Source organism: Lytechinus variegatus, chromosome 8, assembly GCF_018143015.1.
Source record: "Lytechinus variegatus isolate NC3 chromosome 8, Lvar_3.0, whole genome shotgun sequence".
Taxonomy (NCBI): Eukaryota; Metazoa; Echinodermata; class Echinoidea; order Temnopleuroida; family Toxopneustidae; genus Lytechinus; species Lytechinus variegatus.
In genome coordinates this window covers 39036499-39054828 of record NC_054747.1, presented here as the reverse complement: position 1 = coordinate 39054828, position 18330 = coordinate 39036499, and the positions used below count along the sequence as shown (strand labels likewise).

At 37.8% G+C, this 18330-nt stretch overlaps 1 protein-coding gene across 1 annotated transcript in view; it reads right to left on the bottom strand.

Moving 5' to 3' along the window:
• Window positions 1-18330, bottom strand: part of LOC121419719 (cilia- and flagella-associated protein 44-like) — a 43383-nt gene that overhangs the window by 14892 nt on the left and 10161 nt on the right. Inside the window, 20 exon segments of the mRNA XM_041614177.1 lie at window positions 978-1162; window positions 1698-1886; window positions 2687-2847; window positions 3317-3507; window positions 4252-4382; window positions 4959-5174; window positions 5901-6222; window positions 6795-6955; window positions 7328-7437; window positions 8546-8669; window positions 10235-10387; window positions 11328-11438; window positions 12410-12619; window positions 13345-13439; window positions 13913-14060; window positions 14323-14481; window positions 14983-15262; window positions 15728-16047; window positions 16399-16561; window positions 16922-17435. Coding sequence (XP_041470111.1) covers window positions 978-1162; window positions 1698-1886; window positions 2687-2847; window positions 3317-3507; window positions 4252-4382; window positions 4959-5174; window positions 5901-6222; window positions 6795-6955; window positions 7328-7437; window positions 8546-8669; window positions 10235-10387; window positions 11328-11438; window positions 12410-12619; window positions 13345-13439; window positions 13913-14060; window positions 14323-14481; window positions 14983-15262; window positions 15728-16047; window positions 16399-16561; window positions 16922-17435 — 3943 coding nt within the window.

Sequence of the window (18330 nt, the reverse complement as noted above, 5' to 3'; positions counted from 1 at the left end):
CCTGACCACACTGATATATATTTCAAATATATGTGTTGACAATAAAAAAAACCCAGTCATTATGTACATAATCCTGAATAACATGTACAATGTAAAATAGCTTGGGTCTATTCCTACATCTAGATGAACTCATAAAATATGGAGTGTAGTGTATGCTGCACAGATATATTAAAGTGACATGCTTAGGATATATATTGTATATGGGGACATGGATGTACATGAATAATCATGTTTAATGTGATATACCCTGTTTTAGGTGGACTCTTGAGGAAAATTTCCTTGAATTTAACCTTTTGATTAAATTCAAGGAGAGTTTCGCGAGAGCAGTCTAATTTCCTTAAGGAAGAAAGAAGAAATTGGAAAATTACTTAAGAATAGTTCAAAATAAATTGGGCATTTTCATTCTTTAAACTGTAAAGTTTTTCAATGTTAAGACAGGATCAATATTGCTTAAACTAGACGGAAATGAAATTATTCTCTAAACATGTTTTAAAAACAAGATTCAATTACATCACCTATATTTTGCCTATAGTATAAACACTACAGTAAATTTTTTTTTTGGTTTTTGAACAAGAAACGATTGTAGAATTAAAAGATATACAAGAATGGGATAGGGCATTAATTCTATCAGCGGAAATCAGGCATATAAAATTACTTTTATTTCGTTTATACTTTATGTTCTTTTGAAAATTATTATCTCCAAATAATGGATTACTCAATTTAATCATTTAATTTCGAATACTTTATACAATGATTACGGCAATTTCATTTGGATTGAAATAAAAAAAAAAGGTTTTTAACTAGATAAAAATATTTTATCACATCTCTGCACATGCTGAGATTGGGCACATTATTAACTCTCCTATTAAAATAATCCAAAAAATAAAAAAAAATAGATATCAAAATTTATACTAAAAAAAGGGGAAAAAATATCACAAAACCTTACTTGAGCTGGGAGCAATATGTCCTACACTTACTTTTCTGGGACCTCAAATGGGTGGAGAACTGGTAGCTCTGGGACCAGTTTCTTCTGATCATCCTTGAGACTAGACTGGATATCCTCCAACTCCTCCAGGATCTTCTTAATCTCCTGGATCATGGAGACCTTCTTGTCACGGAGCCGGATCACCCGTCGATTGATCTGCATCTTATAGGTGTGGATCTGGAGGAGGGAGACAGAGAGAGAGAGAACGTCTTTTGATTCCATTCTCTTGAGCTTAATTTTCTTGCTCAAGGTTTTGTTCATGAATTTGATATTTAAAGTCATTGTATTATCAGAACAAATTGTCAAATTGTGCAGTGCCATGGCCGAGTGGTTAAAGGCGTCTGACTAGAAACATGAAAGTCAAGGGTTTGATTCCTAGCCACGGAACTTATGCCAATGAGCAAGGCATTTAATCGACAATGCTCTTTTATCCTACATTCAAATAAATGAAAATGCAACAATGTTCTATCTGCATCTAATGGGTGTAGATCTGGACAACATAGAGTGTGTGAAAGAGAACTAGGATTTGAACATATGACTCTGATTGAAAGGCGAAGGTCAGTACCACTAAAACTCTGAGCTGACTCTAGTTAAGAGTTCTATTAGAGTTGCGAAATGATTTACGTTTCGTGAAGTAAAGAACCATTATAATGTATCAAAATGTATCAAAAAGTCTCTTCAAATTTCAAGAAAAATCAATAGGCCTACATACCAGTTCTTCTAGAGTGAGAAGCTGATTGCGTTTCTTGAGGGCATTCATGCGAAGGTGTTCAGGGACGACATAGTCTTTGGCCGTCTTGAGCTTGAAGTCTCCCATGTGGTCCTGAGCCTCCTTGATGGCTAAGACATCAGCCGGATCTTCGTAGTCTTCAGGAGGCTTGCTCTTATTCAGCTCATTCCACTGCAAGGAAAGCAAGATTATTTTGTTTAAGACATGATTCCAACATGGACTACAGGTGTTTGAGGCAAAATTCACATTAAAAAAAAAGTCCATGTGAAGTAGAATAAACTTAAAAGTCAAATGGTCTCAAGGTGGTTCAAAATTTATTTTGAAAAATTCATCTAAGAAATTGTAACTGTCGAAAGGTATTGACATTGGGATAGCTTTTCACCAAATTGATTGATAAAACCACCCAGGGCCTTGCCACTGAAAGCAACTAACAAAATGTGAAAACCTGAAATGCTAATTTTAATGGTTGAAAATAAAATAGTCTTCAATATTTTGAGCTGTGTTTGATTACAAGCAAGTCTGGCACAGGCCCCTGATTATCGCCATTGGGCGTGACAAAGGTCAAAACGGAAGATACACTTCTGCTGCATCAAAGACTTCCCAGATTTCACAAATATCGTTGCACGCACCAAGAACCGTCCTCTCTACGCACATACAGTGCGCTATCGCGCCTCGCGATTTCACCACGAACCGTCCTCTCTGTTACGATGCCCACTGTGGCGTAAATAATTCACTTCAAGAAAATATAAAGATACGGGATGAAACTTTGAAACCTGAACTATCGAATGAAGACACCAGTAAATAATTTGCTCTTCTTGTAGGTGCACTTATTGCTGGTATTAAAAAAGCTTTTCTTTAAATGCGTTTTCTGCAAAACTAACTTTCGCATCAAAGTGCACAGAGAGGACGGTTCGTGGTGCGTGCGACGATATGTATTCATAGTAATGTTATTAAGCCAACCCTGATCTTACCTGCTTGGCCCTGGCCATCCTCTTCTGCTTGACCTTTTCAGCCTTCTGAAGGGCTTTGTTGACCTTCTCACCTAGTCTACCGGTCAGCACTGTGGCCTTCTTGGTCTGGGTACCAGGGACAGTCCCAGAATCGATTTCAGTTTCGCTGACCTTAGCTTGACCTGATAGTAAGATTATGATAAATGGTGAATAAGTGAGAAGAATTGGGAGGCCTCATGGTTGCTGGTCTATTCAAAGTTTGTATCTCAAAATTGAAAAAAAAAAGATCTGGAAAAAAATGCTAGAATTAAAAAAACAAATTTCAGACAATATTACAATGCCGCTATTGCTATTTTCACAAAATAAAGTTTTTTCTTAGCTATCCTGAAAACTTAAAATTTTAGATCAAGGCTTCAGTAGTCCAGTGAATTTCAAATATAAAAAATAAAGATTGTACAAAATTTCTTATTGTAAACTGAGTTCCTAAAATATTTAGTTACTTTTTTTCAAAATAAGCTCTTTTCATAAGTAAAACTTAACAGCTGCACAATCAACACATCATCACTCCACCATTATCATCTTCATCATCTTTATTGTCGTCCTCATCATCAATCAATATCATTATCACCATCATCATCACCATTAACCTACCAGGAATCAGCTGATCTCTTGTCGGGTCCCTGGAGAGGGTTTTCTCTGAGACCATAGTCGCCTTTCGACTCCACTCCTCCTTCTGCAGGAGGAAGTCCTTGCTGAGCTCCGCTGTCCGATAGGTAGCAACCTGATGGGATGACCTGACTGCTACCACCACGATGCGCTCACACTCTAGTTCATCCTTGAATCTGTAAGGAGACAAAATGGATCATGAAATACATGCATACATAGAGATAGAGAGAGGGAGAGTGGAGTAACTGCTGACTGCAAATAGTAGTAAAAGTAGGTTTAGTTCTTGCTTTTGATTGAATCCTTATGTAACAACACAAAATTGATAACAAAGCATACGCTGTAGATTTTGATTCCAAAACTTGATGAATGTTTTGCTAGTACCCCCAGGAACAACTTGCAACTCCATCAAGTAGAATGCACATTTAGTTAAGTGTTTTCTATGATTTATACTGTATATCATATTGTCTTCACAAACAAATGTGCTCATCAATTTTTTGTTATTAAGAGATTTGGTTAAATCATTTCTATGAAGTATTATGATATTAATGGGTTTTCTTAGTTGAGACTGATCAGATCAATCACAACTCTTCATAAAATAGAACCAAGAGCCCCGTCTTACAAAGAGTCACGATTGATCCGATCAATCTAAACTATATGGAAGTCCAACAATGCCATTAACTTTTTCTCAAGGAAATTTGCACAATGTCGACTGTAAGAAAATAAAAGCACACTGGATTCTTAAGAAATTAATGAATGTATGACTTTACATATCTAAAAATATTTTGAACAAGCATGCAGGTTAGATGTTGATGTTGCTGGCTTTCAATAGTTGTGGCTGATCGGATCAATCGTAACTCTTTGTTTGACAGAACCCAAATTTCAACCAGGAGTCAAATCAAACCGGTGTCAATCAACTTTACCTCTTTCTGAGTTTCTCCAGCCCAACGCGATGTTTATCAGCCTCCCAAGCAAGCTCTTTCCTCACTAGATCAATCTTCTCGGCCGTCTGTCTCTCAAGCTCTCGCCTTATACCAGGATCCATCTCAAATTCCTGCAAAATATTAAGGAACGATATAATACAAATAATGCACAGTTATCAGTGTGTTAGTAGCAATGCAGTGCACACAAGGGTATTTATAATGTACATGTACTTCAAGCATAAGGCACCAGTGCCCATTGCTATTGCATAGCATTGTGAACACCAAAGATGCCAGCATATCCGATTACAATTTACATCACAAATTCAAACCTGTGATTTTATTTTGTAAATTGGGTCAGTAGTATGAAATGTCGTGGAAAATGAATTGAACTCTCCCAGATTTCATCATTCTGAGAAGATGAAATTCTACATCATAAATGTTTGATTATTCAATGTTAATCATTAGTCAGTCCACTTGTCCACAGTTGTGAAAACCATTAAGAAAAAGAGTAGGGGGAACAACTGTGTAGTGTTTCACCTGCACTTTCCCAATCAGTTATATCAGGAGGAGTGACCTGCGGGTCACAGTGATTTAGTTCGCCTTTTGCCTCCCAGGCACCGGTGACGCAAAACAAATAAGTTCCCCATAATTTTCATTGTTTCTATGATTACTCTCCAATAGAGTGAAAACCAACGGCCTATCATTACCTTTCTCTCAAGCTGGAGATGGGAGGGCAGTTCATGATTTCTCTCAAGGAGTTTCTTGAACTGTCTTCGAAGTTTGGCGATGGTCTTTCTCGCTTCAAGCTTCTTCTCTTCGGCAATCTTCATCCTCTTGTCCTGTTCGGCCTTCTGCTTCTCCAGTTCAATACTGTAATGCTCCTTGTTTTCAATGTCAAGCACTCTACGCTCCTCGTCCTCTTTCTATTTGACAACAGAGATGTAATAAGATGTTCAGAATTCAATTGTTGAAGATAATTCTTCAAACCAAATCAGGCAAATTTATACTCCACTCTTGTCATATCAGGGTTCTGGGGAGCGTTTGATCAATATTTTTGTCCGACAAGTTGTCAGATCTGACAACTTTCCTGGATTCTCATTGGTTGAGAAGCGCTGTTGCTATAGTAACTGTCGGATTAAACAGGACATGTCGGATAAAACGTCTGACAAGTCCTTTCATGAAATGCTCCCCAGATGTCCAAAGACTAGGAATACATTTGAATCAAACTCAAAATGCAATCAATACAAACTTCTCATTTCTTAACTTCTCAATGGGAGATTGATCAAATTGAGTTTAATTTGAGACTATTGCAAATCTTTGTACGATGGGTTTCATATGGCATCCCCCCCATCAACTCAAAGCCTATTGCTGGCTCAATTGTATAAAGATAAATATTTTTTTTTTAAATGAAGTTAACAAATATTAATCATTTAGATGCAGCAATCTTGCAAATAACACCTACAGAGTAAAAAGGCAAGCAGATTTGTAGTTTCTCATATAGGTTCTTCATGTGTCACAATCAGAGCAATTACTATTAATGCAATTTGCAAAGATTACATTAAAAAGTCTTCCCCCTTTAATTCAAGAAAGGTAGTAAATCATTGCACTTCTTGCAAGGGAGGTCATTATGAATAATCAAATATATTTACCCTGGCAGAAGGAATCTTGGCTCTAGCAACTGCCTTGGCCTCCTCAATCTTCTCATCACTCATCATCTCAAAGATGAAGAGATTACCGTCACCTCCGCTGGACACCACAAACTTATCATCAAAGCTGGTCCTGATGGTGCTGACGCGACCATAGTTATTGTCGTGGACGTTGAGCATCCAGTAAGGACCAAGTTTGCTCAGGTCAGCCTGGGAGGAGGTGAAAGGTCGTTTCTCTGCGTTCTTGGCGGTGTCATCCTGGAGGACGGACTGGATGCGGATGACACCATCTTCCATACCCATCAGGGCATGGGTGCCTTCAGAACTAAGAGTAGATAGAAGAATGCAAAGTAGGATCAAAGACTAAGAGTCATTCTTGCTTTTCAAAAGAAACAATTTCTATGTTTCTCTTTGTATATATCATGAAACAATAAATTTTCAGTTCATTTTGTTCTAAGTAATGTTATTATTTTTGAATTATTTGTCATGTATTGTAGTGACTCATTTTTATAAGCAATGCTTTTCCAGTATCTCTAGATTTTGTTACTTTGTGAATCTTTTATCTTGCTTTGTTTATTCCTTTAATTGTTGAATAAATGAATGAAATACATATACGAATTGAAATGAAAATGTATAAACTAAAATTTATTGCCACAACTACCTTTGAGCTTATATCTTCACACTTTTGCATAATTTATATTTCATCAAGACGACATAAGCTGTCATCTGAGGCCAGCGATGCTTTGACTTAAATACACAAGTAGAATGGGAATAAAAATATTTCATGTATGGATGTTCAACTCTATCATCCATGACATACTTGTATACAATCTAGTGGTAAAGAAAGCAAATGGGTGGGGTAAATGAAGAAAACAAGATGAATGGACTGGTCCTTACTTGAAGTTGATGCATGTTATAGGGATATCATCACTGCCAGGGACAGGTATAGCTCTCTTGGCTTCATTGATAGCATTCTCTCTGCTGTCCTTGATCAATGCAGTCTTCTCCTCCTCATTGTAGAACTTACATTCATACAGATATCCTGCATCAAAAGCTCCCTAGAAATAAAAAGAAAAAAATATGTACATCAATGCAAGGGAGTAATTTACAACTATATATTAACTCTTTGCCGATTTGTTTGACTGGAGTGCCATGCCAAGGACTGCTAACTTCCACAATGCACATAGAAATCAGTAAGTCTCTTGTACACGGTGCATGTGCATACACAATATGCAAGAGTGATGTGTGCATCCAATTGCACAGTTTCCACACAAAAACTTTTCTTTACAATAAACCAATCAAAATTTATTGGACTTCATGCCGACACCCCCGTAAGGCTGCACCCTAAAATTGATTTATATGAAATTCTATTTTTTTTAATTCCTGCATCACCAAAAACTGGGTAGTTCAGTATTTTTGTTTATACTCACCATGGAAACCCAGAAAGTATCTGGATCATTTGGAGCATACATTCCAAAGAGGATAGGGCTTGGTTCTTCAGGGATGTACAATGGCTTTGGCTCCTCCTCCTCTTTCTCTTCTAAACAAAGGATAGAATAAAAATTTAATTTTTCTCCAATAACTGAATTCAAATAAGTTTGAATTGAAATAATATTTGTAGGGGGGTACTTGTGTGTGTATGTGTTTTTTTAGACAGGAACTATTCTACAGTAGTTATGTGTAAGAAAAATAAAACTCAAGGGCCCATATTCTGAAGTCGGGTTTCAGTTAAACTCAGGTTTAAAGTTGTGGTTTAAGTATGGGAAGCCAAACGTATCAATTTTTTATTAAGTTGTATGTTTCTTATGTTTACTGTGCTCTTTCCTGATTAATCGATGGTGAAGCCAATAATTTTTTTTTAGACTTCCTAGACAATTATGAATGATTTAAAAGCCAAACGAGCTGAAGTATGATGTCTCTACTGTTAGTGATTTATGTGACAATTGGCTCGCCATACTTAAACCACAACTTTAAACCCGAGTCTAAATTAAACCCGACTTCAGAATACGGGCCAATGTCTATTCAACACTTTGGTTCATCTTTCTCTTCTAAACAAAGGAAAACAAAGGAGAGAAACAAAGTTTGTCTCAAATAACTGAATTCAAATAATATTTGTAGGGGGGGTTGTGTGTATATTTTTTTGGACAGGAACTATTCTACAGTAGTTATGTGTAAGAAAATAAAAAATTCAAGGTCTATTGAGCACTTTGGTAACGAGTCCATAATACAAAGTATAGTGTCTTTTAACATACCAATCATACTTAAAGTTATTGTACATAATTGTCGAGTTTTCATGGAAACTTGAGTATTGCCTTCTGAGATCTTTAGTGCTCCCTATAAGTTATATTAGACAGCTACCAACAATTTATATCCTGAAATTTTATATTAAAATTCCATGGCTGAAAAAAGTTGAACAGTTCTAAATATTGATATTAGTCTGAAAGTGGCAACCCGGTATTTTGATTAGGGGAAATTCATCCAAAAAAAAAGTTCTTTTATATCTTCGACATCCCAGCTGTTTTAGGCCACACACATTCATATAAAATCTTGTAATGCATGATGATAATGATGCGCACTTTCGATAGATTTACCAACACTTAAAACAGGCTTTAGTCTATGAAAATATTTACAGGATAATCTATCTTTACCTTCTTCTTCCTCCTCCTCTTCCTCATCTTCAAGTCCTCGTTCTCGGCGGATACGTCGCTGTCTCTCCTTCTCCTTCTGCCGCTCCTCTTCTTCAATTCTCTTCCTTTCCTCTTCCTCTTCTCTCTATCAATTTGAAAAGGTAAAAGTTGATGATGCATTGTATGGTTTACTCCTTTATTTAATAATTTGGGAAGATTAACTTTTTGATGCATAATCAGCATTTAATCTTCCTTTACTTATCAACTTGGAAAATAAATTATTTAAGACCTTAATTTGAATTACTAACATGCACCTGTCTTTACAACAGACAACCTATATGCAAATAACAATAGCTGAAATTAATGACTTCAGCATTGCTTAATCAATCAGACTTCATTACAAATTAACAAAATTGTAGGTCTTGGAAAAAACTATGAGAAGAATGACTTCTTAACCCATTTGAGAGTGAGCCGACATATTGAGATCTATGGAACATGTGTCATGGCATAATTATCCTGCAGGATAAGCTTAGAAAACAAGTGGAATGCCTCTGGCCGTCTCACCTGCATCACGCGGTTCAATATAGCAGCAGTGCTGACTTTGAATACTACTCTAACTCGCACAAGATGTTCAGTAATACATGGTTACTCTTATGTCCACTTTTTATGAACTAGACCAATAAACTTACAGAGATATGATGGTTATTCAACAAAAAAACCCAACATGGCCAAAGTTCACTGACCTTACATGACCTTTGACCTTGATCATGTGACCTGAAACTTGCACAGGATGTTCAGTGATACTTGATTACTCTTATGTACAAGTTTCATGAATCAGATCCATAAACTTTCAAAGTTATGATGGTAATTCAACAGATACATCCAATTCGGAGAAAGTTCATTGACCTTTGACCTTGGTCATGTGACCTGAAATGCGCACAGGATGTTCAGTGATACTTGATTACTCTAATGTCCAAGTTTAATGAACTAGACCAATAAACTTTCAAAGTTATGATGGTAATTCAACAGACACCCCCGATTCGGCCAAAGTTCATTGACCCTAAATGACCTTTGACCTTAATCATTAGACCTGAAACTTGCACAAAATGTTCAGTGATGCTTGATTACTATTATGTCTAAGTTTCATGAATCAGATCCATAAACTTTCAAAGAAATGATGGGAATTCAACAGATATCCCCAATTCGGCCAAAGTTCATTGACCCTAAATGACCTTTGACCTTGGTCATGTGATGTGAAACTCATGCAGGATGTTTAGTGATACTTGATTAACCTTATGTCCAAGTTTCATGAACTAGGTCCATATATTTTCTAAGTTATGATGACATTTCAAAAACTTAACCTCAGGTTAAGATTTCGATGTTGATTCCTCCAACATGGTCTAAGTTCATTGACCCTAAATGACCTTTGACCTTGGTCATGTGACATGAAACTCTAATAGGATGTTCAGTAATACTTGATTAACCTTATGGCCAAGTTTTATTAACTAGGTCCATATACTTTCTAAGTTATGACGTCATTTCAAAAACTTAACCTCGGGTTAAGATTTGATGTTGACGCCACCGTCGCCGTCGGAAAAGCGGCGCCTATAGTCTCACTCTGCTTCGCAGGTGAGACAAAAACAGATTCCAAATTGTAGGAGCCACAACTGAGAAGTCTGCCACGGTGTTAATCAGTGGACGGATACGTACCCTGAGTCTTGACTTGATGCTGTTGAAGGTGAAGGATCTGACCTCAAGGCCGGTAATGTTGAAGGTCTTAGAGGTGTCGTAGGAACCTGGCTCTGGGGCAGTGACCTCCATCACTTGGCCATTCTTACAGAACACCAACAGTGTGTTCTTTTCCTGAAAAAGTCAAAGATCAAAGGACATGGAATAAAGGGAAAGATTCTACAGATGTTTCAAAGTGATATTGAAGAATTTGAGGGTGTTCCATATTATTGGCTTAATGACCTCCATCATTGGCCATTCTTAAAGAAAACCTACAGAGTGTTCACCCCCGAGGTCAAGATCAAATGTCATGAATTACAAGAGATAATTTATTGTGGAAGTGCCGTGGTGTAGCGGTTCTGACTCACGCCTTGTAATCAGAGGGTCGTGTAAACGAATCCCACCATGGCCTAGCGCCCTTTGGCAAGGCGTCAATCCACACTTTGCCACTCTCACCCGGGTGCTAATTGGGTACCGGTAGGAAACAACCGTCATTGTGGTTGGTTTAGCAAGTTTGCGCCTAACAGGCTGCTTGGAATGCTATGGATCCAGTGACCGGGTAATAATAATTGTGAAGCGCTTTGAACAGTCGTAGATTGATAAAGCGCTATATAAATGCCAATTATTATTATTATTATGATAATGTAATGGATAGACATAGAGGGTCAGTATATGATGTTGATGGATTCCTAGGTGTGGTAGGTGTCTTGCCTAACCTCTGACGGAGAAAAAGCTTTGCATTGTTTGGTTCCTCATTTCTTATCTTTATGTCTCCTTCTTATAATCATGCCAAGGATTATGGGCACTAATTAGGTATTGCGACCTTGGTTCACTTAATTTGAATTTTCTTTTGTTGACATTTGATTCACTGATTGTTTTGATATATGAGAACTAAAACCTATAAACTATGAACACTATCATATTTAACTCTTCGCTATTTTTGCGCCTCAAGCACTCAACAGAGTGGACTTGGTGCTTTACACGTCACATTATTATTATATTTGATCTTGAACTTACTAATTTACATGGATATCAAGATTGAAAATGATCTGAAAGATGTTAAAGGTATACTTACAAAGTTACCAGGAGCCCATGTAAGGTGGGCTACTGGTCCAGGGGTCTCAATGTATCCTACAGGGTTGAAGGTATCACTAACAGACATGAAGAATACTGTTCCATCAGCTCCCTACGCGGGAATCAATTAATAATAGAAAAGTGCATTATCATACAAGAATGAAAATAAGAATATGAATAAAAATATGTTTAACTTAGGTGATCTGGCTCAGTGGAATAGTATCCACACCTTGAATCACAAGGCCTGGTTTCAAATCCCACCACAGCACTCCCATCCATTTGTTAAATGGATACCAGGGTGCTGTTTCATGAAGCTGTTCGTGAGTTAAGCGCGACTTTAAGAACGACCGGCGAAACTTTCTTACACGCTTAACCATTGCTAATGAATATACCATTTTGCACAAGAAAGGATCACTAGTCATTCTGAAAGCCGCTCTTAACTTACAAATGGCTTTGTGAAACAGCGCCCCAGGCAGTATAAAGCCATTTGTAAAGTTATGCACAACTCTACACATGACGTTCTTATAAGTGATTAGTCAGCTACATATTACTTATCATTACACACAAGATAGGATCACCGATTGTGTGTTAAGTCATGCATAACTTAATAATAACAGCTTTATGAAACTGCTTCCGGGTAGGAAGGAATCCCTGAATGCTAGAGCACCTGATTATTGTAGCAGTGCTCAAGACTAGAAAGTAATATTAATCACTACCACACATTGTATTACGGTATGTGCTACTAATTTCTCCTGAAGATGGCAAGAACATACTTGTCCAAATTTTGAGTTGGGTGGTCCTTTTCAGGACTTAAGAAGGGCCACAAAAGAATATATTGTGTATTGTGAAGCCTCCCTACAGATTCATTACAATAATAATATATTTACCCAGAGTAGCCACTTCAGTTTCGAGAACTGTTCTACCAGTGGCCCCTTCTATTATTATTATTACCCCTTTTATCATTTTATTATTATTTATTCTTCGCTATGGGAACATTCAGAAGTAAATACTGCTATTAATACATGTTGCAGATTATCGCTATCATTATTATGACCATCTACACTATGAAAATGAAGTGCTTACCCCAGAAGCAAGCAGTTCTCCCTTATTGTCCAGAGCCATAGCAGTAACTGCCTTGGTGTGAGGCTTGAAGGCCTGCTTGAGGATCAGCTGAGCTTGAGGGTGCTGATGGCCCTTCTTATGGTGGTCTTGATGGTCCTGTCTAGCGATGACCAACACTCTGACCACACCGTCGCTGAATCCGGCCAGGACGGATGCCCCCTTAGGGTCAATCTGTAAATAACGAGCGAATTTTATGTTTGAGAGTCACAGGAAATAGGCACATGCTTGGAACTGGTCAGTAAACTGGTGGGTGTTTCATAAAACTGCTCGTAAAGTTACGTGCAACTTTACAAACGACTGGAACATGTTCTAATGTCCCAACTGAATGACATAGGGATGTATCACATAGCACAAGAAGGGGCCATCAGTCGTGCGTATCTTACTAACAGATTTATGAAACATCCATCAGGTATAATTGAAGTCCCTCTGGTCTATGGTTGTTAAAAGAATTGGCTGACTGTGCAATCAGTCAATTTGAAATATTATCAAACCAAGATGAAACATGTAAGTACACACATGTATAAGAACCAGAAAACCCTGAGATCCACCATTATGAAATGAAAAGCTATAAGAACGACGCAATCCATGCTTTTATAATATTGTGTCTTCGAGTCAATAAAAACATGTATGATGATAGACGTTTCTGATCACATTTTTAGCACTAAATAACAATCTTCTGATGCATTTTTTTTCTAAGCTTCATTTTTGTAACACATCACACTTTAAGTGTAAAGTGGGACCTGGTTGCTTATATATTCAAAAAGTCAAATCAATGTTACTCTATGCCTTTGAATAATAAACATATATACATACTACAATCTACATTCATGACAAGCCACCATGTCAAAATATATATATCTTCAGTATTTTTCCTATAAGACTACAGTTCAACTTACAATTTGAGGCAGCCATAGCAGGGCGGTTGATCCAGCGTTGAAATTGGAGTGGCACAGAGGCATCTTGGACACATTGTCATACACACGAACGGTTGCTACATGACAGAAAGATAATGATAAAGTAATTACATAACTACGAGAACGACCTTGTCCATGACAGTTCATTTGGAGTTACTCAAGAAAATCAAAATCATTTGTGTGATTATCAAAGTTAGGACATTTCAAACTTTTGTATTACAGCAGTCAAACAGCTCTATGCAGTTCTTGATGAATGTGCACCAAGCGGATTTCACTTCTCCATTCAATATTTTACATGGTATTATAATAAACTAAGATTCATTCAACATTTGTCCTCAAAGAAATTAACGCAGTCATGGGTGATTATAGCAGGGGTGATATGATGTTGTGTGATCAGGAAAGCAATGTCTGATATCATTCATAATAATAATAATATGGTACTTAGTTGATATTCATGATCTCTATGCGCATATATAGAATTGTATACGTGACTAAATCAGCCATAGGGCCAGCAACCTGTGTTTTTGATAAAAAATTTGGATGGACATACCATCATGTGCAGTGGAAGCGATGAGCTGGGAGACTGGTGATGTTGCTATGTCAGTGATCTCTCCTGCATGGTAAGAGAAGAGCTTCTCAGGATCTTTGGTGGTGTGAGAGAACGACAGGTCAAGCTTCCAGATCCCACCATTGGCATCCTGTACAAGAGAAAAGAATTAAAAAATCATGAAGATATCAATGGTTTTCATACTGAAATTACTTTCAGTCAAAGAGATTTTGGATATAATCTGCAATATTTTTTTCTTGTCCCTTAATTACTGATAAGAAATTCCAAGTATAAAAAAATGCTGGGTGTCTTCTTTGCCCTGGCTGGCACCTGCTCCAAAAGACTTTCAACAAGGTACCGTAATCAGTCTGAAATATGTTTGGAAACAAATTGAGCAAGAGATGGAGACTTACCTGACCGTACCAGAGACTCTGTACCTCAGGGTCAACAGACTTGACCATGGACATGAGATGGACATCATTGCCAACCTTGAGCTCATTCATTGGATCCATCTCAAAGACACCAGACTCATCCATGGAATCCGCTGTGTCAATCGATTCAAAATCCCATACCTAGAGAAAAACAAATGGCACTTTACAATTAGTGAGGGTCAAATAACTTTAGAAGTGGAACACAATATTTTCAACTTGAAGCAGTGAACAATGATTTCATGAGAAAGTTTGTAAACCAAGAATATTTTTTACTATATTATCTTGGGTGTAGATCTGGTACAAACTGAAGTTTGTGAAATCCTGAAATCTAATCTGAATATCTATCACACTGTAGATTACCAACAAAGATAAGTACATGTGGGACAGTGTGATTTATCATCGCTTGGAAAAAATACTCAACATTTGACTAGAATCCCATGCTTATTTTGCTTATATCAGCAGTTACACACTTTCTTCCAGAATCCTTTGGCACATATTAAATGCAAAACAGACACTTGGGTGGCCATTTCATTGGATTCTGTTCGAACCCATTTTGAAATAATTACCACAACTGGCATTTATCTTAAAACAAAATTTCTATCCACAGCTTTATGAAACCATAGAATGAATAACCGGACTTACCCTGATGAATCCATCAGCACCAATGGTGATGAGCTCCCCTTCATCCATCACAAACTGTTCAATCGGCCCCACATGACAGGGCTTCTTGCCCTTACGACTAATCTGAACCTTGATCAGACCGCCATCCCATAGGAGCATGTTGCCCCAGTCTGTCCCAGAGAGCACCTTGCCGTCGGGTAGCTCCACGTAGCCCCTGATGTCAGAGATCTCTGTACGACCAAACTTGCCCAGTTGTCCCTGCAGCTTGAGTCCGGTGAAGGTGTGGGCCATCTTCCAGAATCTGTGGGAATACGTTGAGTAAAATGCGTGACAATAATAATGAACTATCCAGCAAAGGTTTACATTCACATAATGAATAGTAGTGGATCATACCATTCTGTTTGGTGAACCAAATCCAGGTTATGTTGCTCTCAGCAGGAACGATAGAAACATAAAGAACAGATTTTAACTGGTATGGATCTAATAAATTTCACTATTCATGTTGAAATGTTCACATGATATTATTTTTTAGAACTAGAATGATCAAAATTAATTTATGGGTTGTCAGTTAATTTGGGAGCAGGATTTCTCAAGATTCTTCCTTCAATACATCAGCCTTTATCATCCATTAGGCACAGGCCCTATTCGCCCTACATCCAAATATGTTGGAAAGCAATATCGCCATCTCACGGCGAGGCTGGAAACAATTGTGGTAGTATGTAAGAACTATCTAATTCCTGGGAGAATTGATACACTCATCTCTCACCTGATGTGTCCTGTGCCGCTGGTCGTCAGCTGTCCCTCGTTCTCCGGGGAGAATGTCACCCTGAAGATATCCTGAGAGAAAGCCTTTGATCTCAACTGGATCTTCTCCTGCTGCCAGTCCCACAGGGTCAGCATGAAGTCAGGACTGCAACCCACTGAGGCCAGGAGATTCCCTGCAGGGTTGAAGTCCACAAAGGCGTAGCCCTTCTCGGTCCCACCCCTTAGGATGCGGTAGAGCTTGAGGGAAGGGTACTCGTAGACGATGATGTTGGGCATCTCCCCCTTTTCTGCGACCACAAAGTACTTGAGGCTTGGGTGTACCTATCAGAAAGATTAACAACAAAATCATTTGGTATATTGTGCACAAGTAACCTCTCGTACAAATCAATTGCATGGTGATTTGCTAAACTTTGTGTTACATTGAGGTCCTGAATGATAAATACTATTGAAAAAGGAATAGATGAGTATTTAAACTCCTCTGTCAAAATTAAACTTTTGAGGGCATCTCAGAAAAAGGTATATTTAAGTGGTATTATGCAGGAGACTGCCTTCTTTTGCCTTGAAAAGTTGCTACATAAGAGGAAACTGTTTTCTAACAAAACGAGGTAGCCGTACATGTAATTCTGAAATAAAGCCTTTCTGAAATTTTATTCTATCTCACATGTTACTTACCGTTATGGCACCAACACCACCACCACTAGTTGTCCTGACATATCGCTGTTCTTTGGTCACCAGGTTCAAGATCTGGACTATGTTACCAGCAGCAAACAGGACTGTGTTGGCATCCAGCATGTACAAATTGGACAACTTCTTGCAGTCATATCCAAATGAGTGACTGGTGAGAAGAGACTAATAGTCAAGGAAGGTATCATTAAACTGTATAGGTTTCAATTAAAACCAGTTTTCATGTACCCCCTCCCCCCATATAACAATCCAAATGTAATTTTTTTTTAATGTAGAATTTTTCACCATGTAAAATAATGTTCCCATCGAAAAAAAAGAGTGAACCCCCAACAAAAAATAAATAAATAAATAAAATGAAATAAGAAATAATTGTTGAAGCAGAGTCCTCAAATGGCATAATAAATCATCATCTAATGAAGTAGAACATGACTTGCAATAAAGTAATTCATAATTTTGTTTTGAAACAGAAGAAAAAAACAATAATTAACAAAAAAAATCTTTGAAAGGATACAATAATTTGAGCATGTCATCTGGCAGACCAGAATCCTCAGCAATAACTGGCTTGGAGCTGTGTTCTTCATAGTTGTAATAGAAATCAGTTGGGATACGATTCTCATCCTCTTCTTCTTTCTCTCCCTCTACCCCACCCCCATCAGCCTGCGTCTCCCCACCCTCTGTCTGCTCCTGAGGCGGTGCATCCTGGGGCTGTTGTGCCCCATCCCCACTGTCTGCTTGAGGCTCTTGAGTCTGGGAAGGTGCTAATGGGGGCTCTGCTGTCGGTGTCTCCTGGGGTGCCTCCCCCTGTGTCTCAACCTGTCCCTCGCCCTGTGTCTCTTGGGTTGTGTCACCCTGTGTCTCTTGGGTTGCATCACCCTGTGTCTCTTGAGTTGCGTCACCCTGTGTTTCCTTGGGTGTGTTGCCCTCTGCTGTTCCTTCTGCAGCAGGGGCATCACCAACCTCCGCTGCACTTTGTTCACCTTCTTTGGCCACTTGCTGGGTGTCTTCTGCGCCCTGGCTGGCATCTGCTACAAAATTAATGACATATTCATCCATTATGATTATTCTGATCCATATCTTTTATACCTCACACATTAAACACATTGGCCCGTATTCTGAACTCAGGTTTAAATTAAACCCTGGTTTACTTAAGAATAGCGGACTGGAGCACAAATCACAAACAGTACATTTATTAACTCATTTGACACTCAAATTGTTCATAATTGTCTGGGAATGATAACTGAAGTATTATGAAGTATTATTCTTCATTATAAAAGCAAATCAAAACAAAATCATAAACATAACAAATATAGAATATAGACAGAGATCTTGAATTTTTGTCTTCCCATAATTTTAGCAAAGAGTTAGACTGTGGTCTAAGTTAAACCTGACTTCAGAATACAGGCCATTGAATACACTGAACATGTATCTCTAACATAGTGGGAATCAATTGGCACTGTCTCCATGTTAGTTTAGATTTCTATTTGTTTTGTTTTGTTTTTCTTGCAGGGAGGTACACCCCTTCATTTTAGTTTTAGAACTGATTCCAGTGTAATACTAATTGTCCTTCAAAAAGAAATTAGTCTCCCACTGGTTGTTACAAAATATCAGAAAACAGGCATACAACATCAACACAATACGTACAGAAAACTTAGTGTTTGGAATGGACAATTATCTTACTAAGAATGCCATTTTTGTGTAGTTTTAAGCTATTTCAAACTTATTTGTTAAAATTAAAGCATTTATTGAGATAAGAAGCTGATCATTTAGCATCATCTCTACAGGAAGCAACGCTAGACAATATGCTGGTCAGACAAAAATTCAGACACATTGACTTTGCATACTTTGAATGTATTTCTGTTCACACATGTATGATTAATGTCCAGCCTGGCTTTCCATGACATCGAACTGGAGTTATGACGT